Source organism: Lutra lutra, chromosome 1 (genome assembly GCF_902655055.1).
Source record: "Lutra lutra chromosome 1, mLutLut1.2, whole genome shotgun sequence".
Taxonomy (NCBI): Eukaryota; Metazoa; Chordata; class Mammalia; order Carnivora; family Mustelidae; genus Lutra; species Lutra lutra.
In genome coordinates this window covers 164,960,602-164,985,888 of record NC_062278.1, presented here as the reverse complement: position 1 = coordinate 164,985,888, position 25,287 = coordinate 164,960,602, and the positions used below count along the sequence as shown (strand labels likewise).

The following is a 25,287-nucleotide window of genomic DNA, read 5'->3' as shown; positions in this document are numbered from 1 at the left end:
ATGAGCCCCAAATGAAAAGCAACTTGGGTGCCAGGTTCTGTCCGTGCTCTGGCTGGCCTGGCTCTACACCTTGCTGTCTCCCAGTTCTCTCTGAGCATCAAGACTGGGCTTTGCGGTCAGACAATGTGGGGTCCAGATCTAGCTACCCTTCCGGTGCCCAGCTCTGTGACCTTGCAGGGCCTCATGGAGACACCTATACCACAGAGACCAAGCAAGACAGTGGCGACCAAATTCCCAGCCTTGGGATGGCAATGGCCCATACTGGTGCGGTGACCAGTGTCGTGGTTGCTCTTCTCCCTGCCCTCCCCAGGCACACCTGCTGAGTGGAAGGAGCCCGGGGAAAGCTCAGCATTTGCTGGAGTAGCAGTCACAGCAGTGGCAGCAAGCCCTGGGTGAGCGCGGACCTCACAGGCACACTGCTGAGAGTCCGTGTGGATCACTTACAGAAGCGTGAGCCGGGCTGGCTCCCTTCTGTCCTGACTGCAGTCTCTCCCAGGAGGGCTGTGCCGAGTATGGCCCCCGAAGTCAGAGGGTCATCTAAGTGTAAGACCCAGGGCAAGCAATTTAACCTATGAGTAGTTCCCAACTCCAAGGACTGTTGCAAAAACCACAATTGCACAGTTTACGGAAAGCATCGAGGACCTTACAGTCTGGCACACAGCAAGGGCCGAGGCTGTACCGGTCTGCGCTATGCCTGGCCCTCTGGTCGCAGGCTTTTCAGTGCTCTAGCATTTGGCTGGGAAGGCCAGCCGCACCCCTTCGTTAATAACAATGATTACCAAGGCGCTCTGAATATGTATGAAGTGTTTCGGTTAAGGTGGCAGATTCGGAATACGGGAGCACTGGTGCACAGGGAGGTTCCTGTCACTCAGGAGTCCTTCAAGGTCTCAAGGTTTGGGGCACATGACCAGCTGTCACGGCAGTCCAGGGCACTGGGGATTAAGACATGAGATCGGGCAGAACTGCCTGAGCCAAGATTGTTCTATGATAGGATGTGGAGCTGGCTTCTGATTTCTGGGACTTTCTTTTGGGTATTTAAGACTTCTGGTTCTTTGTTATATTAAGGCTTTCTGGGGGTGATAGTACTTATTAGCCAGTCACAAAAGTTCCCCTGAGCACTGCCTGAAACATGACAGTAAATAATCTGTTGACTCTGATGATTTTACTTAGGCAGCATAAATTCGTACGGAAAAATACAAATTTCCTGCAAACCTCACAAACTAGTAAAAAATTGGAGTTTTAGAGAGTGCTAAACACTCAACTTGTAAGAATCCAGGTAAAGGTGCTGTACTCCTGGCACATGTCAGGCTAGAGAAAGCCTCTCCTGTGGGAGGCCTAGGTGGAGTCTGTTTGGGATGCCCCCTGCTCACTCATCCTTACTCTGAACCCAGCAGGTGCAGAGTCACCGCAGCCTGTCTGCCCTGCGCCCTGCCCTGTTCTCCGGATCCTCACTGCCCCAGGCTTGGGGTCTTCTGTCTCTCACTGTCCAACCAGCTGCCTGGGAGAGCTTTCCCAGGTCCCTGCCTGTATACCAGCTGCTGTGGCTTCTACCATCTATTTAGATCAGTGGTTCTTAAAGGGGGTGGAGGGTGATTCTGCCCTGCAGGAGACACGCGGGGCGGGGTAGCATGGTGTGCTAGTGGCCCCCAGTGAGCAGAGGTCAGGGATGCCACTGAACATCCTACACGTACAGGCCAGCCCCCACTACAGGGAACAACCCAGCCCCAAATGTCTGCAGTGCTGACACCGAGGAGGCCTGCCCTGACAAAGGCCAGATGCCAAGCATAGGCTTCTGGGCCTCAGGTCTGGGGACTGAAAGTGAGGAGCAAGAAGGGATCTCCAGGGGCTCAACTGTGGTTGGCGACGTGCAAGACTTTGAGGGAAAAAAAATCCACTGCTTTAAAAAACCATTCCAAAATCACCATTTTAAACACACCAAACTAAATGAATGAGTAACATATAATGCACTTAGAACAACGTCCCACACATTAGAAGAAGTGAGTATGCCATACTCCTTCTAGCCTCTGGGCATTAGCGTACTCTGTTCCCTGTGTCCTGAATGCCTTTCCTCCTTTTCTCTACCTGGGAAGATTCCTGCACCATCAAGCCAGCTCAAGATTCACTGTATCTGTGGAAACTCCCAGCCCACTCTGGAAAGGAGTGGTCACCCCATCCTGCCTTCCCCATGGCAGGTAGGGCCCCTGTCACGCTTCTTGGTGGTGGTCACCTCTGCCATAGTGCCCTCCTAGGGAGGGGCAGAAACCAGTTCCCTGTGTCCAGGGCTGCTGCTAGTCACAGGAGAGGGCCACGGCTGGAGCAAAGGTGGGAGGGAGACAGAGAGACAGACAGAGACAGATAGACAAAGACAGAGGACTATATGGGCGTTGGGAAACAGCAGCTCCTCCCCACACAGGCCCTGGCTTAGCCTGCACAGGGCTGTGGGAAAGGGGCAGGACACTCCTGCATTGGGCCCCACAGAGCCAGCCTCACTGCTGCCAGACCAGGACCTTAACCCTGACTTCCAGGGACTTCCTAGTGCCCTTCCTCCATGCAGGACACAGCTCAGCAGCTGTGTAGCTCTGAGCCCCCTTCACACCAGCTATCTCTGGGCTGTGGGCTGTCTCTGTCTCTTCCTTGCTCCTGCTAACAACCACTGTCACCAGCCATCACAGGTCTGTCCCCCATGATGGCTGACGTCACCTGCGTCCCAGGGGATGCACTAAGAAGAACAGGAGAGCGCCTCTGTAGGGTTCCTTCCCAAAACACACCACCTGAACCTAGTCATGAAGAAAAATACCAGACTGACCCAAAGCGCACGTGGCCGACAGGTCAGCTGGACTCTCTGAAAAGCCCTAGGAGATACGACAACCAAATGCAGGGTGGGAGCCTCCCCAGGATCCTCTGGCAGGGAAAAGTTTTAAAAGATATTATTGGGACAACTGGGGGAATCTGGAAGTGGGCTGTGTCTTAGACAGACTTTGAGTTTCTCGAGAGGGAATCATACTGTGGTTGTCTAGGATGCCTTTGTTCCCGGGGGCACGCGCTGACGTACGCCGGTGCCATAGGCGTTCCACGGCTAATATTCCAATGGTTCAGTACACACACAGAAAACCAAGTTGATAACACGTCAACAAGCGTGAAATCCAAGGGAGTATGCGTATTCAACGAACTATTCTTCCAACTTCTCCATACACTTAGAAGTATTTGAAAGGTTGGGTAGGGAAACCCTCAAAATAACCCACCTTACAGATGAAGACACCGAGGCCCCGAAAGGTCAGTAATATTCTAGCCAGGGTTCCAACTCAGGTCTGGCCATCTCCAGAGCTCTTGCTCTTTGAAGGTCCCCTGCTCCCGCCTCCTAGAGGGGGCAGGAAATGCCAAGCGCACACCAGCCTGAGCCCTGCCAGCATCTTTCAGCAAAAGCCAATCTGGACCTGGCAGGGGTCGCTCTGGAGGCAGCAGCTGAGTACACTGATGAAGCCCCAAGGACAGGTCACTGAGGTTGCCCAGGAATCTGTGCCAGAGTCTACAGTTGCCACCGGGTGGGTGGGTGGGGAGAGCACATTTTAAAGGAAAAGAAAACCAGTTTCATTTCAAACCCCAGAGGGAACACACAACTAATGGCCTATTGTGCGAGGGCCTATTTATGGGAACGCAACAATACCCACAACCTCAGACCTTCTCAGGGCCCCTCCCTTTGGCACCAAGACGAGTTTTCGCTTTTTCTCTTTGCTGGGTTTCCAGATGCCTCTGCACGGAACGGTGACCATGAGACATGCCCACTTCTGTCTGGGGACTCCAGGGTCTGCTGGGCGGGTCATCTAGCTCCTCTGAGCTCACTGGACCCTTCAGGGAAAGGGGTGGGGGCTGCGGGAGGAAGGAGAGGCAGCACATCAGGGACCTGGCCCCAACAGAGGCTAGAAATGATGGCCCCATGTAAAACCCAGATCCTCAGTCTCTCTTGCAAACTCTGGGAATCTGGGAAGATCTGATCACTCTGTGGCTGTGCTGCAGTCCAGCAACATTGACATGGAGTCGAGTGGTGTCCGTCCCTGCGATGGGGCAGTGTCAGCCTCACAGCCCCCACCTGGAAGGGCCTGCGTTTCCAGGCCTGGGTGCCAGCAATGGCAGGCAGATCCGGGCATCTCTGTACACTGGCCTAAGTCTCATGGCACCCCAAGATTGGATCACTAGAGCCGCATTCATCCAGGGCAAACAGTGGCTGCCCCAAATAACTTCCCCTCCGGGGCTCCTGTATCTAGAACATGGATGGCTGATGCTTAAACGCTTCTTTCTTAAAAACACAAGGTGGAAAACTTCATCAATTCTCATTCATACAGGAGGCACTTCTGGCACCATCTGCCATAACCCGCTATAGCTGGAGATGGGAGCAGGGGCTGGGCTGAGTGGTGGCACTGTCCTGGCCCGGCCCAAGGGCAGCAAGGCCCTACGCACACACTTTAAATTGCATGAAACCTGAGCCGAGGCCAGTCCTGGAGGCCCCACTCTCCCAGCTAATAGAGTGATGAGGGGCCACCAGGCCCACAGATGCAGGCCACTGGAGGCCCAGCTCTAACTCCCCTGTTTCCAGAGCTCACCTGAAGTGCCAGCCAGCTCCAGCAGGGTGGGCCCGTGGGAGAGCAGCCGGTGCTGGGCCGCCTGCCTTCCTGACCGGGTGAGGCGCTGGACAAGGGAGTCTTCCCGTCACACTGGCTTTGTTGAGTGCCTGATAGAGCCAGGGGTATGGCTGGGCAGGTGACGGGCACAGTTCCAGCCCTGCTGCTGAGCTTGTCTTGGGGCCTCGTTTCCAAGGCTTTGCCTCTCTTTCCATATCGTTCAGCAGGGACATAAGCAAGCAGCTGGTCCCAGCTCCTGGACTCAGGGCTGAGGACTGGCCTGGGGCGCCACCGTCTTGCAATGTCTGTGAGCTGGGCCCGTGGGAAGAGGTCAGGGCTCTGTCTTGCGGGGTAAGAATGCACGCTGGGGGTCCAGGTACATGCCTGTGCCTACACTCAAGGCCAGCAGGAATGCCTGGGCAGCGGGGCTGGAGAGCTACCTTTCTGCTGCATGCAGACCTGTGCCCATCCTTCTGGATGTGGTGAGAACACCTCTGTGACATCCTGAGTTGAGGTGGGGGGGCATGCCAAGAGCTGTGGAGTCAAGCCTGCAGGTGAGGCACTTAGTGGGGACCCTGTATGGTCCCAAGGTTCCTCTCTAGGGGAGGCAGGAATGGCTTGGAGTGAGCACAGCAGGGCTCACTCCACAAGCCAGGGCTGGCCTATGAGGCCCTCGGTGGCGCTGGCTTGTGGCCCTTCCTGCTACAATCCTCAAAGGCACCTGAACACTCAGGCTTCTGAGCACCGCCTTCCCCTTTCCTTGTGGTTGGCCTGGGGAAGTCCACTGATGGGGTCTACCTTCTGCTCCAGTATCTCCTCCTCTGGGAAGCCTTTCTGGATTCCCATGCATGTGACACAGGCCTTACCATCACTGTGTACCGCTACAGACTTCTGCCTCGCTGCTTTCCCCGTGGCCCTCCTTGAACTATTCTCTTGAGGGTAGCCAGAGGCATCACTTAAACATGCAAATCGAATCAAGTCAGACTTTCACTTGAGACCCGCCTCTGGTGGCTTCCCGTAGACCCGAATTCCTCCTCCCATGGTGCCTGGCCATATCTCTGATGCCATCTCCCTGCATCTGCTCAGCTTGCTCATGCCCTTCGGGGGCAGACCCCCCACGGCCCCATGCCCCTTTGCATCTGCCTAGGACAGGCAAGCCTCAGCATCACCGCAGGGTCCCTTCTGCTTGCCTGCTGTCCAGGCTTCTAACACACATTTGTGCATGCAGCCTGGGGCCTGGGAAGAGCATGTGTGTGGGTGGGAGTGGAGTGGGGTGGGGCATGGCTCTTCGAGCCTCAGCTGTGACATGGGGGTACTCCTTCCTAGGGTTGGCAGGAAGATGACCTTTCATATGCCGCATCAAGGGATCTCTGGCAATGGAAATCTGACATTACATCCCACCATGGGCCCTCTAACAACTCCTCTCTGCCTTAGGGTAGAGATGAACAGCCTTGTGGGGTTTGCCAGACCCCACGTGGTGGCCCCTGCCTGCCCATGCCCCCACCTCCCATCCCTTGCCAGTTTCCTGGGCCCAGTTATCCTTGAAGATGCTGATATCTTCTGCCTCAGAGCTCCACTTGGGCCCCTCCTTGCTGGGGATACTGCCCCACACAGCTCAAAGGGCTCCCACTCACCCTCTGGGGCCCCATACCGTACGACCACCACAGGAAGCCTTCGTGACCCCAGACTTCATCAGTGTTGCTCTATGCTTTCCCAGCACCATACCCCTTCCTTGCACAGCTTGGGGACGGCTGCCAAATTACAAATGTTTGGGAGACCCATTCGTCTCCCAAATGTAATGGGCTGCATTATGTCCCCCAGAATCACACCTTGAGGTCCTAACCCCATGCACCTCAGGATTTGACTGTATTTGGAGACAGGGGCTTTAAAGGGGTGATTAAGGTAAAATGAGGTCATAAGGGTATGTCCTAATCCAATCTGATCAGTGTCCTTATGAGAAAAGGGAATTAGGATAGAGATATGCAGCCAGGTGAAGAGACAGGGAGAAGACCGCCATCAGCGAGCCAAGACGCAGAGCCGCTGAAGAAATCAGCCCCTCCAACACCTTGATCCCAGACTTCTAGCCTCGAGAACCGAGACACTCAGTGTTCTTAATTTAAGCCGCCCAGCCTGTGGTATTTAGGATAGCAGCCCATAAGGCTCCCACACCTAACCACACCGCAGACCTCATGAGAAAGGGGTCACGCGGGCTTTTTGCTCACTGGGGTCCTTCGAGAGCCTGGCACAGGGATGACACATAAGAGGGACTCAAACACTCATCGCTGAATAGATGAACGATCAACTGTGAGCTCCCAGAGCAGGTCCGTGTCTTCTCGGAGCCTGTGTGCCCAGAGCCCAGAACTGCTGCTGGGGCAGAGAAGGTAAGAGTAAAGAACCAGACAGAGGAGGTGTGCACTCATGCCAGGTGACTGCGCATCCCGCCTGGCCAGCCATCTCTAGCTTGGCTGGTGAGGTGTGCTGTGGCTCAGTGTGTGCTCTGGCCACTGGTGCACTCGGCCCCAGGCCTCCTCCTCCTGCCATCCGACCTCAGGCAAGCCGCGTGGGCTCCATACTGGTCTGGGTCCCTCCTTCGTAAAATGCAGGTGCAGCCGGGCCTGCCTCCCTGGGCTCAGCAGCCAGCAGAGGATGGGGCAGTCTATCGACGTGGGGCGCTTCCCGGTGCAGAGTGACAGGCTCCAGACCAGCCACTGTCTGTGCCACTGCCGGCATCTTCCCCACCGTGCAGCCTACCCGCCGTCTGCCTGGATGGCTACTATCCCTGCTGCGGGTCCTCAGGCTACAGCATCCCCAGGCAGCCCCACTCCCTCTGGCTGCTGGCCCATCCAGCTTCAGACAACACCCTAGACAGCTCTTAGAAGCCATGTGTCTAGTGTTTCACCAATCACCTGATCAGGCCAAGGGGGACACCTGGGATTCTGCATTCAATCGGAAGGGAAATGTATAATCCTTGCTTTTGACCAAATGCAAAGTGCATTCCAGGGTCAATAAATGGGAGGGGTCCTGGCAGTCGAGCCAATCTCAGCTTGAAAGATGGTAACTCTCCCTGTTCTGCTGTGGGGTCAGGGACCCCTCGGTGGGCATGTGGGAACCCAGGTAAGGGCAGGTGCCTGGTGGGTGAAAGCAACACACAACCCCAGCTACCATTCACAAAGCCCCTGTCACTGGCCAGATACTGCAGGCCGAGTTTAGTGATCTAATCCCCACTGCCTGTTTGGAAATCAGAATCACTCGTGGTGTTGGCACCGGGAGCTGAAGCTCTAGGTAGGGATGGCCTGCCCCTTCCCCCCCCAGGGGCTGCCTGTCTCTGCAGGCCAGGCCCTGTGCTGTACCAAGGGACCCTTCCAGCCCTGGCCTGGTCCACCCACCCTCTTGGGCGGAGCTGGATGCTGAGAGTCTGTGTGGAGGAAGATGTGGTGCTGCCCCGTGGGGTGCCCAGGCCGAGATGGAGTACCTCATGACTCTCCCTCCCCAGCCAGTGCTCAGAACCTCCTTGCCCTCTGCCACATTCCGGGACGTGGAGTGGGCTGGGCACCTGAAGAGCCTGATAAACAGCTGATGAGAGACAGACGAACAGAGGTGCGGGGCTGTCCCCGGAGCCTGGGGACACAAAGGGGAGGCTGTTTCAGCACACGGGCGCTAGGGCGGTCTGCCTGAACGGAGTGCTGGGGAGGAGCTTCTGAGAAAAGAGCCGGTAGGGCCTCTGCACCCCTGGTTCCTGGTAGCCACTGTGAGTCTCCCCGGGGACTGAAGAGGCAGGCAGTGACTCAGGGCTCTTTCTAGTTGTGTTGCTGTGAGCAAGGGGCCTCAGTTTCCCCATCCGCAGAATGGGGTTAGAGCCAGGTTAAATGGAGAGGATCTGTCCTTTCGGCCCTGGCCTCCTCCTGCACGAGTACCCTGGGCAGTGCCAGAGAGGGGCACGAAGTGGGGTCTGGAATCAGGTGTACCTTCGGGCCTGCAGAGTGGTCCGGGCAGGGAGGGAGGAATGAGGCCCTCGGAGGTGAGGGGAGCATTCCCACAGCCATAGTAGAGGCATAGAAAATGGAGCCCAGAGCAGGCAGCCAGGGCTGGGGCCTGCCCTCCCCACCCATGGATGGCTTCTCCCACTGGCCACAGGATTCCAGAGAATACATATCTGATTCCAGCTCTTTCCACACACCTCCTTCTCCTCTTTCCTCCCAATCCCTGCTTGGACAGCAACTCCTCTGGGAAGTCTGCCCTTTCTCTCTCTTGGGACGGCCATTCTCCCAACCCTGTTCCTGGCCCCGTGCCCCTACGGACACCCACCATGCTGACTACAAACTGTTGGTCTGTGCCTTTGTCTCTCTCATAGGGGAGATGGTCTCTGCCTCCCCAGCCCTGAGCATCCACTGGAGTCTGCAGAGCTGGACGGACTGGCACCCTCCCTTTCAAGTTGTTTTGAAGAACCTAGAATGCCCAAAGCCATTTCACAAGGAGATGGCCGTGCTGAAGGGGTCTGACGACGCTAGCACCTGCCTGCTTCGGAGATGTTTCTGGGGAGGCCCACAGCACACCAGGCACCAGGCTCCTTGGCCCCCAAAGGTCTGAGTTCACTTGTTTGTTCATTCCAGTCCAGCCCATTCCCCTGAATACACTTCATTTATTCATGTGTGCAAGCAGTATGGAAAACGATCCCCTTTGGTTTGGACTGGGATGGGACACCGAAAGCCGTGAACACCTGGAAGTGGTTTCAGGGGGCAGAAGCTGAAGCCCGGATGGCCTAGGGACCCTCCTCAGAACACCAGTTGGAGGCAAACAGGCCATGGTTCTCCAGACATGCAACTGCTCTGCCACGGGGCCACAGGGCAGCCTGCCCGTCGCATCTCTCAGACCCTCTGCTAGAGGCCCCACCCAGCAGAATGGCTACAACAGTTCCCTCCTCCCACACAGCCTGAGGAACCCAGCTGCATTCTTACCTCCCCACCAGCCTTGCAGGTGAGGAGCCAGGGCTTAGGGAGAGTCGTGGGCAGAGTGGTCGGCAGTGGGGCAATCTGGGTTCAATCCCATTGACTCATCCTGCTATGTAACGCTGGGTAAGTTCATTGCTTAACCTCCAGGCCTCAGTGTCCTCATCTGTGAAATGGCGATCCTCCAGTGCCATGGGTGCCAGGCTTCCTGGGGCTTCACAGGGCCCCCCTCAGACAGCTGTCATGGCTCCTGAGCGGTGTTCCTCCTGAAGGGCAGTATGCAGAAGCTCCTGCTGGGTTCTTACCACGAGTACAACTCCGTACATTTCTTTTTTTTCTTTTCCTCTTCTATCTGTAGAGTCTGTTCAGTTGTGATTAGTAGAAGTAGGAAGGGTGTTAAAGATCACCAAATCTGAGAATCCTGAGTGCCAGCTGGTGGGGTCCAAGACCTCTGTTCCTGGGCTTGACTAAGGGCCTGGCTGCCTCACAGCAAGGTCAATTTCTTGACTGGTACGAGGAGTGTGGGATGCGGCGGGCAGGACAGGCCCAGGGAGAGGACGAGGTCCTCGCCGTGGCCACCAGCAGCTGTGGTTCTCAGTAACCGCAGCTCAGGCTTTTCCAAGGTGCGTCTGTTTGGAGCTCCGTGACTCGGTCAGTTTCACCGGGGATTTGTGCGGTCACCTGACTCGAGGCAGTGATGCACACGTCACACCAGTGGTTCTTGGGGCCTAGGGCTTTCCAGTGACACGGACACTGCAGGCCATCCCCACCTGTGCTACTAGGCCAGACTACATCCAATCTGCCCCCCGCAGCTGGCAGGCCTAGGAGCCCCTGATGGGAGATGGGTCACTCAAAAAGCTTGCTACGTCCAACCAGGGTACACATATCAAACTACTTGGTGACTCTAGGTTTCTGAGGCATCGTTCTGGAAGACAAAATTGCAGGCGCATGTTCACTTCTCCCCTAGAGTTGGCAAGAAGTGGCTCGTGGCTGTTATGAGGGACGAGTGCCTTCCTGCCCTCGAGTCTTCTCTGGCAGGAAGTCATCAAGGAGCTCATTTCCCTTGCAGAGTGGGGCATGTGGGGCTGGGATGCTGGTGTGGAGTGGAGGATGGGAACTGCAGGAAAGCACTCGCCAGGGTGAGCAATGGCAGCCCAGGCTAAGCCACCCCACATTGGGGGAGGGTTCTCCACCCCCACATGGACCCCATGGCGTCCAGCTCCCTGAAGCCCTGACCCCTTTCTTGGGGCTGGCCGGGCAGGCAGGGAAGGGCCAGCTGCTCAGCCCCTCTGGTCCCCAGGCCCACTTGGGATGGAGGCCAGAAGATGGAGGCCACCAGACCTGGCTCCACAATGTGGCGCCCAGCACTTGGGAAGCAGAGACACTGTGCCCTGGGCGGGATCCTAGGGAGGAACCTCAGCTCTGCCTGCAAAGTCCTCCAGCCACTCTTTCTCTGTAGCAAGGCACGCAATGGGCTCCTAGTTCATCTTGCAAGGCCGCCCAGCGCCCCCAGGACTTACAAGCAGAGGCCGCTTTCCTGACGGGAGCAGCTGTGTAAATGCGGGGCTTCCTAACCTTGAGCCCCACCCCCACCAAGACTTTCTGGGTCAGCTCCTTGGGTATCAGGATGGGGCTATTCCTTTAGCCCCTCTGATTTCAGACACTATCTTCTGGTGGCAGCCATGGGCTTAGTGTCAGGACCCTTGTCTCCGTGGCCATTTCCATTTTATGGTTCATCTTTGACTCGTGAACCTGAGGAAGTAAGTGTTGGTCCTGAAATGCAAGTATGAGTTACAAGTCGGCATGGGCCAAACCCAGCCCAAAGTTATGTGTCGTTTAGTTTGGATGATTTTACATTTTTAATCAGGAAGTTTACGTGAAAATAAAATCAGATAAAATTAGATTTCTTGGCCTACAGCAAGAGACCTGAGTAGCCGGCCACCACGGTCCCCACCACTCGCTCAACAGGGTCTCTTCCACACCTGCTTGGCCCTGTTGGCATGTGACCATGTCCCTGGAAGTGAGAGGTCCCAGGGAGCAACCGCGGCCTGGGGGGTAAGGGCAGGTAGGAGGACACCCAGATGACCTTTAGTCTGCCTTGCCCACTGTGCTGTCCTATAGGGCTAGCACTGAGGCCCAGAGGGCACATTTGACCCCAGCCCCACCCACAGTCTGTGGGCTGGGAAGGCTCCCCTGAGCTGCTCCTGCTCCGGGAGCCTTAGATCCTGCAGGGCCAAAGCCCCAGGCCTCGGCCTGGCCCTTCCAGCCTGCGGCCAGCAGTGCTCTTCCTCCTCCCCCTGGCACTGGGCGTCTCAGGTTCACGGAAGATTCTCTCACAATTAATGCACTTCAAAAAGGTTAAAAGTAATTCTTCACGGGAGGAATCGGCAGGAAAAGACAAGCAGGAGGGGGTGAGGAGTGGGTGGGTGGGATGAAGGAATCTGACCAGTTATATTTAATAAAAAGCTTAAAAGCCACAAACAGGAAGCAGACCTATTAAAAAGGCAACACTGACCTAACAAAGGAATGTGAACTTGAGTTGACTGAAGCAGCGGCACTGTGTCTCCCTCCCCGCACTCCTACCCCAGCACCCAGGGCCCCCAGACAAGCCTCCTCTTGTACTCTGGCCTGTTCTGGGGACACCTCAACTCTGAGCTTGCCTTGGGCTAAAGGAAGGGGAGCTGAGGGCAATGTCAGCATGATCCTACGCACCCCCCAAAAAGGCAACAGACAGTGCTCTTGTTCCCTTGTCTGGACCAGCAGGCTCCCCCAGCTGGGGGAGGGATGCAAATTCTGGGGCATGCCCCCCACCAACTCCAGGGAGCTCCCCTCCTGCCTTCCCAGTGTCCTGTACCCCTCCTTCTCAGTAAGCCCCCACAGGTACAGGCCCAGGACCCTGGGAACTGAGGCCAGGACCTTGGCCCACTGGGCTCATGCCTTGTGTGTGCTCGTTGGAACCCAGAGCAGGGCACTGTGGACCCTGGTCTGGCTGAGGTAATGACCAGAGCAGTGGAGAAGAAAGGACAGGAGCCTGAAGCCTGTGGGTGGGCCACTCTGCCTTCCGCAAGGAGTATCTCCAATCTTGACAGAGCTGAACTCCACCCTGACAGAGGCCTCAGGGTACAGTCAAAGTAGATCTGAGTGTCGCGGGGAAACAAGCTTCCGGTGCCTGCTACGCTTCCTCACAAGAGAGCAACTGCCACACATGACACTCTGGGCTTGCGGAAGGACTCGGCATTCCAGGGCACGACCCGACCTGGAGATTTCACTCAAGGAGCTACACACCCACAGCATGTTGCTGACCTGATCTGAACCTCCCCGTGGCTTTCTAACCCTCACAGACTAAAACCCAGAGTCCCGCAGACAAGCAAAGTACGGCCACATGCTGATGTGAAGTCAGAGTTTCTCCGTAGACTTCAATTCTGCTGTGTTTGAGAAGTGGCCTAACACGATGCTGGTGAAGGAAAGTGGCATCCCGCACGCCTTCCAGTTCGTGCCAAACAACCGTTCCTCAAACGCACACCCAAACTCACTCTTAACCCAGGGCCTTGGCACTTGTTGCCTCTTCTATGGCGTGTTCCTTCCCCTTGGTCAGGGCCCTATTCAACTGTTATCTCCTCAGAGAGGTCTTCCCTGATTGCCCCTGTCCAGAGGTGCACACGCAGTGCTTCTCACCCTCTCCCTGCTTTATTTTTCTGCAATGTACAGTAGATATTCACGGAATGTGTCCCCACCTGTCCCCTCCCACAACCGTGGCAGCCTGCCTGGAGCGGCAGGACCCCCAGAAGATGGGTGTGGGGTGAGTGCAGTAGTGATGGAAGGGAGGGAGGGACTAAAGGGATCCCAGGGCTCTATTTCCAAGAGCAAAAGCACACCTTTGACCCCACCACCGACAAGTCCCCAAGTCAGATCGCATAGAGGCTCAGCTCCTATTGTTCTCCACCGGGCAAAAAAGTAGGTGGCAACTCATATTCTGGGAAACCGTACTGGCTATTGGGCAGCATGCCAGGCCCCAGCAGACTCTCTCACCAACTCTCCCTCCAAAGCGCCTCCCGGATCAGGATCAGTATTGCCTTTCACAGACAAGCCAGGTCACTCATCCAAGGTCACCCCTGTATGGTTTACAATGGAGCAGGAGCTCAGACTCACACCTTGACCCTGGCTCAGACCAGAGGCTGACTCTACACCAGACCCCTACCCCCACCCCCAGGACCTGCCCTGGCTCTCTAGCCACAAGCCTGAGACCAGAGACCATGATGTTGAGAGGGCTGGGCCCTGTGCATCAGCTCAGGCGAACTGAGCATCCTAAGTCAAGAGGCACTGTCTGTGCATGGTCTTCACCATCTCTCCCTGCCCACACAGCACCTGCCAGTGGAAGGAAGGGACTGCACTCACCAGGGATGTGGATCTTGAACTTGCCACTCTGGCCGAAGGCGCTGTCAATGACTCCCAGCTCCCCAGTGGACAGGTTCACCTTGAGGCCCACGAAGAGCTGGATGTTGGTCTCCTTTTTAAACAGGGAGCGGCCAATCACGCTGTGGTCATCCATCACCTGTCCCCACACACCCGGCCCCAGAGAGAGCATCAGTGTGTGCTGGAGGAGGCCAGGTCCACTGCTGCTACCCCCCTACCCCCCAACCCCACCGAGGGTGATCTGCCCATCTCCTGGATGATGGAACGCACTGGAGCCATGCAGTGACCAGCCCCCATCACCACCGCCGCTGACCTCCACTGAGCCTTGGCTGCTGCCAGGCCGAAAACATTATGTGGATCACACTTAGCATCACAGCAATGGGAGGGAGGCACTCTTTCCTCACTTTACAGATGCAAAATTGCCGCATGGCAGACTTCAGCCATCCATCCAAGGTCACAGAGCTCCCAGGGCAGAGGGAGCTCAGAATCCACAATGGTCCTGCCTGCACCTGACTCTCACCCTTGAACCTCTCCCCAGGCACCGAGCATGGGGAAGGCTAAAGTGTCACTCTCCCCTGATAGTAGATGGCATGGCCTGAAGACCGCCCCCCCGCAACCAGGTGGCTGGCCTCCCCTTCCCTGCCTGGCTCCTTTCCAGAGCCTGTGCCAGGAAGGGGCCAGGCCTCTGCATAAAAGAGAGAGAAAGGGAGCGTGTGCATGTGTGTGCGCGCGCACACATGCTCTTAGGTATTAAAGACTAGCTCCTCTCCCAGATGACCTCAGAAGGGCTAACACAGAGCTCCATCCTGAGATTTGCTTCTACTCTGGAGCGGACCCATGCTCCACCTGGCATCTGGCATGCTGGCTCCCACACGGCTGCCCCTGGGAAATGGGGGTGGCTTCCTCCTGCTCTCCAGGCCCTGTGCACCAGCGTGGGCACTTCTGGGGACCAGGGCTGAGCCTAAGCAGGCACTAGCCTGGGGAGCAGCATGGAGACCAGAAGTGCTGCCGGCGGTGGGACCTGCTGTCTCCACATGCTTTCCTCCTGAGGCTGAGGCTCATGGGGGACCCCCGTGGGCTGGGCTTCCTCCACCTCGGAAACATCTCACTTCAGCCCAAGACACCAAGGTTTGGCCAAGGGCCCCAGATGGATTGTTTTGAAAGGCAGAAACTGTCCCATTTACCCTAAAACCCTTTTAGAAAAACATATCCTATTCTATTTGATTCATAGCACCAGATAAAAGGTACTTGCATTCCTCCTCTCCCCGGTGATGGATGAATCGGATACAAATAACGATAAGAATAATCATTTCCACTCGCACAGCCCTTTATAATTCACCAATCTCCTTCCCACACATGAACTCCTCCTCGTCCTTCAGGACTCGGATCCAGCAGAGCTCCCCTCTGGGCTGGCTTGCTGTGGGCTCTGCCCCATCTATGGGCGCTGCTGGGTGAAATGAAGGAAGCCGTGACCTGCAGGCCACGGGGAGCGAGGGCAAGCAGATGTCACCAGCCCCAAATGCTTTCCCGGGCTTCCCGGCTCCCAGGAGTCCTGTCTCCACACCCACCAGAGTGGCCTGCACGTGGAGCTCCATTCCCAGCCTGGCCGGAGGCCGGGAGGCAGGGCTGCCTCTCACCTTTGGCAGCCTAGCCCGGGTTACTGCAGGGGCCCAGGATGTTTAGCTGAACAGACCCGATGGCTCCGGCCTAGCCATTCCATGCTCCCCGTGGCCAGAGCAGCTCAGGGCCACTTCCTGTCCCAAGCTTAGCCTGTGCTGCAGAGAGGCCGCCTGTCTTTAGGAGAAAGAGACTGCCTCGGGGCACCCCAGCCTAAGACAGAGGCATTTAGGGAGGACCCCACTGAGCCCTCGAGCACTCCTGTCTACAAGGGGTTTTCATTACTACTTCAGGGCGGTTCAAGGCGAGACCTGAGAGAACTGTAGTTGCCAGGGCCGGCGGCGCAGCGGAAGCGCAAAGCCAAGCGCGGCGGGCTTCTGCAAAGCCTGTGCTGCAGCATTCAGGAAGAGTGAGGCTGCACCGACCACCGCCCCCTCCCCAAGCTGGAGAAGCAGGCAGGTCTGGGGCTGCTGGGATGCCCCAGGGCACTCTGGGCAGGATGGGTGGGTTCCAGGCCTTTGCTGGCCCATGAGACAGAGCCAGCTGAGACACAAGCCCTGTCCCCAGCATCATGGCTGGCTGAGAAGTGACAAAAGACACAGTCCTTGCACGAGGAGCTTAAGACCTACCTAGAGAATCATCTCATAAAAGGCACCCGAGGGACCCAATGGGCAATCCAGGCAGAGAATTCACCCCAAATTCAGAATGTCCTTCCTTCCTTTCTCCCTACAAATACTTATGGAGAGCCTACCCTGCACCCAGCTATGTCACCGAGGACAAATCAAAGCTCCTGCCTCAAGGGGCTCGTGCATCTCCTTCTGGAGGTAGTTATATTCTCCCTCCACCCCACTGCCTTTGGACTGCTCACTGGCAGACAGGGGGTCCCCATCTTGGGCAGGCCCCTGGAGCCCAGCAAGGGCCCCAGTCAAGGCCTTCATGCCTGTGTCCCCCTGCACCCTGGCCCTCGCTCCTTGGCATGTCCTGGTCCTGTCTGTCTTCAGAGCACAGATCGTTCCCTGAGATGACACCAGAGCTTTATCTGTTACTCGTTTATTCTTCCCAAACAGGACCCAGCTCTGTGAAAGCAGAGACAGGTCTCTGCTCTCCACAGCCGCATTTCCCGCATGTAAACAGCACTTACTCTCTGTGCACTCCTTGAATGTCTAAGTCAAAGTTGAACACATGCTTAACTGTGATCGTCGGCACATGTGCAATGCTCAGTCCTGCCTGTGGGCTTTCATTTTTAACACTTCATTGAGGCATAATTGATACATAACAGCATGTGCACATTTTAGGTAAAACTTGATAATTTGAGATACACAGCTACCCATGAAACCATGACCATCATCAAGGCGGTGAACCTAAAGAACACGTTTACATTCCCCCACCCCCTTCCCAACTCTATACCTGCCCCAGACCCCAAGCAGTTTTTCCAGGCTCAGCTTGGATGAGCTCTTCTCAGACAGCCTCCCCACACGGCAGCCACCTTCTGTCCCAAGGCCTGACCGCTCTGTCTCATCACAGGTAGTTGGCCTGTGTCCCTCACTGGACGGACCAGGAGTTCTCTCTCATGTGGCCCTGAACCACGACAGGTCCCAGTACATATGCACATGATACACGGATGGGGAGGGAGACGCTGGTGACAGAAGGTGACTCTCGGCTCTTTGGGGCCAAAGAAAATCACTTGAGTGGACTTGTGGTGGGGTGGTACGTTTCATCTGAGAGGGAGCCAACAGCCTCGTCTTGCACCTAGTTTCCCCGCATGCCCCAGTTCCGGCCATTCCTGGAGCACAGTGGGCCATCTCTTGGCCTTCCAATGGGTCTGGAAGTTGGGCTTCATCGTGACTGGGGCCATGAGGTGGGGGGCAGGCATGCTACCTATTAGCAAGAGGGCATTTCAGAAGACTTCCTACTGCATCTTCTCCCCTGCCCTCCCTCTTCCTTTTGGTTATGGAATATTAACTTAAAAAGCAAAATGCCACAGACAGAGAGAAGGATCCATCTTCCCCCAAGCCAAGGACTTGCAAGGAGGGCAGACTAATTTTATTAACTACAGGGGAACTTCAAAAAGCTTCAGGGCTTTAAAGGCAGACAGCAACGACCCCAAAGTTGGTTTAAGTGCTACATAAACAAAAGCCTAGGGCTGGGGAAGCGGGGGCTCCCGGCACTTCTTATGTTCTCATCTGACCAAGTGGGGCCAGTGTGCGGGCTGGTGGGCCCTGCAGTCCTGCCGGTGTGTGGGGCTGGTCAGTTCACTGACCTACATTACCACAATATTTTTTTAAGCATCCGGGATAAGGTGAGGAGCAAATGAGCTTTTGCTGACCCTCGAGGAGGGGTCCGAGGAGGCTCCCTCTTGCTTGTCACTTCGTGGCCTCCCTGGGGCTGGAATGGTGGTTTAGAAAGGATTCAAGTTCAAAGGGAGTGCCCATGTCGCTCCTCTTTATACTTGGCCAGAAGGCCTAATGGCACTGTGGTGGAATGTCCCCTCCTGGTAACTTCTGTGTCTTCAATTCCACTTATAGGGTCAGGCAACGTAGGTGAGAAGGCTGGCCTTCGGTGCACTGTCAGGAACCCAGGGTGGTCTTGGGAACGCTGGCACCCCCACCCTCTGCCTGCTGATGGTCTGTGCTGTCATTTCCAGCAGCCTAGGAGGATCCTTCCAGGAGCCTGAAGATGGCTTAGATGGGCAGTATGGACATGAGCTGCCAGGACAGTGAGAGAAGCTGGCAGCAAACTCCTCCCTCAGACTATCCAGCTCTCAGCACCGCCTCTCCCATCCCCCCCCGAAGCAGACGAGAGCCACAATTTGTCCTCGGCCATGCTCCGGGAGAGGCACCTCCACAGAATTAGTGAATCTTCAGAAAAGTCCTATAGGATTTCAGCAAAGTGAAATGACTTACCCAGAGTCACACATTCCAGCTTTCCCTACACTCACCCCCATGGCATGAGAGCAGAGGAGAAGGAGGTGTGGCGGCAATGAACAAGCCCAGCCAGGGCACTCCCCACCCTCTGGGCTCCCCTGAGCCATGCCAAGACCCGCTGGACCCAAACTGGCTTGCAAATCCAGCCCCGTTCCTGCCAGTCCCAGCTCCTGAAAACACCAAGCCACTGGAGGAGCCACCAGCAGAGAAGGAAGACAGATGGAGTCTGGCCGCTACACAGAAGGAAGTGAGGTGCAGCCCAACCACCCAGCCAAGGATGACCTGCCAGCCCAGTGGGCACGATGCAACAGGAAGGGGGCTGGCTTCGTGGCTGTTGAAGTGCTTCTGGTCTGTTCCGGGGTTACCCAGGGTGGAGGCTGCCAGGCCCAGAATGCACTGAAGACCAGTGAGGCAAGCTGCAGACCCCCCAGGGTCTCCCCAGTTTCCTCATCCACAAAATGAGGTTGGAAGGAGGGTAAGCTTTCCTCCACCTATGGTTATGGGGCCAAGAGGCAAGTTACCTTTCTGGTGAATTCTAGTACAACCTGGGAGATATGGGCATACTGGAAATAAGAAAGAAAGAAGGCTAAGGGGATGGGGAACCAGGCATGAGGGACGGTGGAAGGAGAGGGGGTGTTTAGCCAGAAGCAGCAGCTAAGAACAGACTTGAATGCTGTCGTCCAACATGGCTCTTAAGGTTTCACACAAAAGGGCCAAGTCCAGAGGGAATGCTAAGCTCCTGCTTATGCCGTGGGCCAGAGCCTGGGCTCTGGAGCCAGGCTACTTGGGCTCTAAGTCTTGGTCTTGTGGTCTTGGAGACTCTGGCCCATGGCCTAACCCCTGTGGGCCTTAGCTCCCCACCCACAAAGTGAGTTAAGAGAGTTACAGCAGGTTCACACACAGTTGTCATTGGCCTGGCCTGTGCTCCCTGGGCAGAGTGTCTTTCTCCCTCAGGACCCACCCCGCTGCACCATACACAGGAAGGTGGGTGGGGGTGGGGGTGGGCAGGGTAGGTCCTGCGTCCCCCGCCCCACTGGCTGCCACACACAGACGTGAGCAGAGCAGACATTGCCAACAGACCACGGTACTCTTCCATAGCCCCCTGTGGGCAGCGGAGCCCCCGGCAGAGGGCTGTATCGGAACAGGCAGGACAAAGCCTATGTGTGGGTCTCGGCCCAGCCACAGCTTGTCGGCACGGGCCGCCCCAGTTGGAAGAAGGGTGGTCTTGGAAGGCAGGCGTTGGCCTAAGTGCACTTCTGCATTCCCAGAACATGAACCCTCCAGATATTACCAGGGGTGTGGTGCAAAGAGGGGACACACAAATGATCGCTGAGAGAAACCTCATTAAAAGTCTGGCTACGGCAAGGGATGGTAGCCCTTCCTGCTGGAGGCACTGAGAACAGCATTTCTGGGGAGCTTCTGGAAGACCAGGGGTCATCATTTGTCCTGGGCGTTAGAGGGCAGAGGGCTGGAGATAATGCATTTTCTTGGCCCTATCCATTTCTAGAACATGTGTGCTTGCCCAGTGGCTGGGCTCGTCTCCAAACTATAGACTCTTCCAGCTAAAGGAGAGAGACCTCAGAGATCAGACACCAGCACATCCAATGAGGAAAAACCTTCAGAGGACCGTTGGAGGTTTTTTCATGTTGAATCAATCACTGTGACGTCAACCACAGGCAATGCATGTGGGACTTACTCAGCAAGCCCTGCTCCTCGGGAACAATGCTGAACCTGGGCCAGCGCAGTTACAACAATAGCTCTAAGTGGGGACTTTCACTGTTTGCATGAATACTTTGCTTCGCTTATGAGCCTTCAGTCACCGGAGGGCGAGTTCCCAAAGAGCAGTCACTGGTTGTGCATGGAAGCCCAGGCTCTCGCTTCCACGCCAGGCGAGTCCCTACTGTCCGCAGCCTCCAAGTGGGAACCTGGCTGCCAGTGCACATAATTATGTCATTACATGTGTGTGTCTCTCTTGGGGCCCGGCTCCCATGATGAGGCTTGGGAAGTACCCAAGTCCTGAAGTGGCTATTTGAATTCAAGTTGGAGAAGTGGCACCAAGGAAAGAGGGACAGCCAGCTGTGCGGTGGGGCCCTGAGATGCTCGCTCCGCTGGCTGTGGGGAGGACTGGGAAGGTTTGAGTCTGGATTGCCTCTTCCAGCAATATGACCTTGGGCAAGGGACTTCCCTGACCCTCAGTTTCTTCCTCTGTTTTCGGGATTAGGGGTGTTGGTGTTGGCAAGAACTAAGACATACTCAGAAACCACAAGATGGAGAGTTAGCTCATTGAAGAAAAGCAAGGATGTGGACATTTACTTCCACAGAGACTACATGCCAGTGGCCGCTCTTGGGACTCTGGTTCTCTCCCTCGTACACAGTGAGGTCCTTGCGGAGGACAGCAGCCAGGGAAGGGATCTGCGATGGAAGAGCTCAGAAGTTGCCTGGATCACCAAGGTAACCCGACAAGGTTCCTGCAGAGGGTGATAATTCTGCTAGAGCACTTGATGGCCACCAGGACTGACAATTTCCCCAGGGGGGAACAGCGACGCTGTTGTTCTGGTATCTAGCCCAGAGGCTGCCTTTTCTTCCCTGCCAGTACAGGGCCATGGCAGGGAGCAGGGAGCCCTGGAGCGGCCTGCAAGCTAGGGTGGCTGGTGACCTAGGGCAGGCCATGTCACTTCTCTGAGCCTCAGTGTTTTCTCTAGTGGAAACAGGGAGAATGTGTCCACCTTCAAGGCTGCTGTGAGAAGAGGCAAGCGTGCCAATGTGAAAGACTGCTGTGAATGACAACCAACCTCACTGCCATCCCATAGTGTCAACCCGCAAAAGGAAAGCAGCCTTCAGTTCGTCTCGTTTGATAAAGTGAGTTGCAAAGGCCCAATGAGAAGGCTCTGGGCATCACAGAAGGTGCCCAGCCGAGGAGGTATCTACCTCTGTCCCACCTCTCCAGCCAGTGGGGCTGGCTTCCTCAGTCCCAGCGAAGGGCAGGCCCCCACTTGTCTGTAGCACGCTGCGCCTCCCAGCGCCCCACCCCCATCCCCCCAGCCTCCCTCCCTGGCTCTGTCCAGCAACCCCCGGGCAGCAATGCAGGTAAAGCTGTCTGTCTGGAGTGCCTAAGGAGGTATCAAAGCACAGCTCATCAAGGCAGCTGCATTTTTGTGGAGGAAATATATATAAATCAATCAATCAATCAAGCAATCTATCTATCTATCTATATGAAGCTCACTGCCCTTCAGTGGCTGAAGCAAGACTTTCCGGTCTCAGACGCTGACACTTGGAGGGAGGCGAGGGGCCGAGGGCTTGGGCCAGGGCCAGAGCACTAGAACAGCCGTCTGATCTCCCCTGGCTTCAGGGGGTACCTCTGTTTTCTCGAGTGGCCTGGGAACTGACATGGCCCTTGGCCTGCTAGACAAGGGCCCGGGACAGCAGGGGTTAGCCAAGTGGCCTAAGGGGCCAGGTGGATGGCCGTGCTCGATTCCCCCCAGGCAGGGGTCTGTCAGATGGCCCCCCACTCAGAAAGGGCTGCAGGGAGCCAGGGCCGGACTGCACCCTGGCCACATGCTCTCCAGGGCCCTGGGCACATTTAACAAGCCATCAGCAGTGGAGCGGGGTGAGCCAAGAGCTGGGAGGCAGCACCGCTTTAGACTTCAAAGCCGGCCAGAGCTCCCGGTGGCGTCTGCGTGTTTCCACTTGGTCGGGCCGATGCCGCAGGCTCCTCGGCCCAGCCCTAAGGCCTGCCCCATCCGGCGCCAGGGTGCCAGAGCCAGGACGGTCGGCATGCCTGGTGTGATCCCACCACAGGAGGGGCGTGGGCACCAGCGTCTTGCCACCACCACAGCTGGGAACCCAGGCATCTGTGCCCTCAGGGAAGTCCAAACAAATAGCAATGAGGAGAGTCACTGCTTAACAATGGCCCACCATGCCAGGGACAGAGCTCAGCATTTTATATGTACTCATCTTCCTGCCTTACACCAGCCCATGGAGTAGGGAGTATAAGCCCTGTTTTTCCAGTAAGGACACTGTGTGGAAGAGACTCCCCCAAAGTCTCACAATGGGGGCCATCCAACATCCCCCTGGGGCCCTGGCTGGAGCCTGAATTCCCTGGGCCTTCATGGCCTCGGCCTGCAGACCCTGCCACACCTGGTCTCCTCCTCTGCTCTTTTCCAGCCCTGGTCGCAAAGAGGCATCCCAGTGGTCCTGCATGCCTGCCTCCCTGGCCTGCCGCACCCTGAGACCCAACTTCCCAATTCGTGGCAGGCCAGCCGTGGTAGCTAAGGAGTGAGTATTGTCTTTGCCTTGGCCATGAGGAGGGCCTGAAGGGATTTTTCAGTAAGAGCTGGCACGACCACCTTTGTTCAGGAGAAAAACTATATGGGTGGAGCCATGCAAGCTTCTGAGGCAGGGAGGGAGGTGAGGAGGGCCCCTGGGGTGTGCGAGCAGTCAGAGGTGTGAAGTGGACCACGGCAAGGCTTGCAGCGCCCAGCACTCTGTGTCCTCGGCACGGCGCCCTCAGAGGCCCCACCTTTGCCCAGGCAATTGTTACAAATGAGGAAACAGGGCCCCAGAGAGTAAGTGGCTTCAGTCAGGCCAGACCACTCGACTCAAGCTGGGGTACCCAGGCTCAGAGGGAGCCTTGGGTATGCAGGTCAGGTAAGGGGACAAGTCTGGGGACCTTGAGTGGATACCCACTCTGCAGGCTGCCCCGGTTGACCCCACTCAGAAAACTTCTCCAGCACAATCTGAATGAAGTCCCAGCCTTCTCCAGCCCCCAGCTTGCATCGCTGGCCCTGCTGGTGGCTTCAATTGTCAGCCCACCTGCCCCTTGGAGCTCCCTTCCCATCCTCCAGCTGCTGGGTGCCCTGGGCTGAGGGCCCTTTTCCAAACACCCAGGGCCAGACCTCTGGGCCCCTGCAGAAACAGTGCCTGGCCCTGGACCCCCAAGTCCTGCCAGTCTGACCAGTCACAAGGCCCAGGTCAAAGTCACCAGCTCTTTGTACTTTTCCCTTACCAGATCACCTCCCTCCCACCAGCGGAGACCCTGCTCCTCTCCTGCTCCCTGCAGCCCCTCTGAATGCCCCAGGCATTCTGTCCTCGTAGGAAGGACACATTTCCTGTGACTCTGGCCCACTCAGAGGGGGGCAGCGGGTGTGACCCTTCATGTGGCTACGAGGTAAGGACCTCTGGAGCATGGCCTAGCAGCTCCATTCCAGCTGAGAAACACTCTCCACCCCCCTTCACTTTCACCAGGTCTTTGCACACCTGCGAAGAAAGAGCCTTTACCTAATTGTTCTCTTTAAATACCTCTGCTTAAAGGGAAACTTCACTTCGTACCCTAGAGAGAAAACAAAAGTCACCATAAACAGGAACCTGATGGTAAAGTAAATATGATTAAAAAAGTGAATTGGATCCTAGTCACAGACTGTTGGCTACTGGAAGGATGTATCTTGGTCCTGTTTTCCTACCTGTTCAAAAGGCAGATTAACATGGAACACAGGAGTGTTAAAATCACCTTCAAGGGAATCTAAGACTTTCTTTGTGATGTAATTAAAGGATCAAAGGAAGTAAAAAAGAAAAGAAAAAAAAACCTGAAAAAAGAGAAAAAGTTATTACGGGGGGGGGGGGGGGGGGTTCTACATTATGTAACAGTAGGAGGAAAAGCCTTTTAAAAGCCAAACGAAAAGCAACTTGCTGCCTGCAAATTTCCAAGTTGCAAACACATGAAACAATGAACAAATGCACAGACACACACAACATCAGTGTGCCTATATCCAATCTTCATTTCTAATTTAATGGCTCATGTTTTCTACTTTTAAAAGTCTACTAGGGTTTTCCTCTGTGGCCACAGGTACAACCAGAACCTAAGTTCCACAAGGACAGGGATTTTGTTCTCTTACTCATGCTATATCCCAGGCCCTGAAAATAGCACACAGGTGTTCCACAAATATTTTTTTGAATGACTATTACTGAAAGTCCAGTTTTGTAATGTTCCATGGAAAAAAAGAGAAGTGTATTTTTAAAATTTCTATCTAGAAATCAAGCATAGCAATCATGTTATGACTTGGTGTCCTTATCTGTTGTTCAGTGGGCCTGTCTAATTTCAGAATCTGCATTCTAAAGTGCCCCAGTATAATTATGACTCCATTTTTTACCAAGTTCTCCTTGGATTTCTAACAGATTTTATTTCTACATGTTTAGTAGGTGCAAGTTTGTAACCATGCCCTTTATCATTACACAATGTCTCCCCTTATCTTTGTATTTTTGTCTGAAATTCTAGCTTGTCTGAAATTAACTTGTCGGAAATTACCACCCATACTTTTTGTTCAGTAACCTGACGTTTCTCTATCCTTTTATTCGTAGCCTTCATTTACCACTGTGTGTTCCCTATAAATGGCATATTTGTTTTAATCCAAACTACTGATCTCTGTATTAATAGGAGAATTTGGCCATTCATGTTTAGTATAATGACAGATATAATGACTTCCTTCTGTTTTTTGTCATTATTTATGTTTTTGTTTCCCTCATTTTTGTTGATTCAATCAAATACATTCCAGTTTTTCCTTTGTGTGTGTGGAAGTGCTATACTTTCCAGTTCCATTCATAGTTTCTTCCTCTTTGTGTTTATAATCTGACACATCTTTCTATATTTTCACTTGAAAATGGGATAGTAAGCATCTCCCTCACCACCACAGGCTCTAACCCCCTTTCCCAATCCCTCTCCCTAGAAAGACTAACCCTTAGAACACCTTCACTTCCCTTCTTCTCTCCCTCAGGTGA

The 25,287-nt window shown here is 55.3% G+C and overlaps 1 protein-coding gene across 1 annotated transcript in view; it reads right to left on the bottom strand.

Moving 5' to 3' along the window:
• Positions 1-25,287, bottom strand: part of EEFSEC (eukaryotic elongation factor, selenocysteine-tRNA specific) — a 254,234-nt gene that overhangs the window by 32,544 nt on the left and 196,403 nt on the right. The window contains exon 6 of the mRNA XM_047743216.1: positions 13,958-14,114. Within this exon, the coding sequence (XP_047599172.1) occupies positions 13,958-14,114 (157 nt within the window). The remainder of the gene's footprint in view (positions 1-13,957; positions 14,115-25,287) is intronic.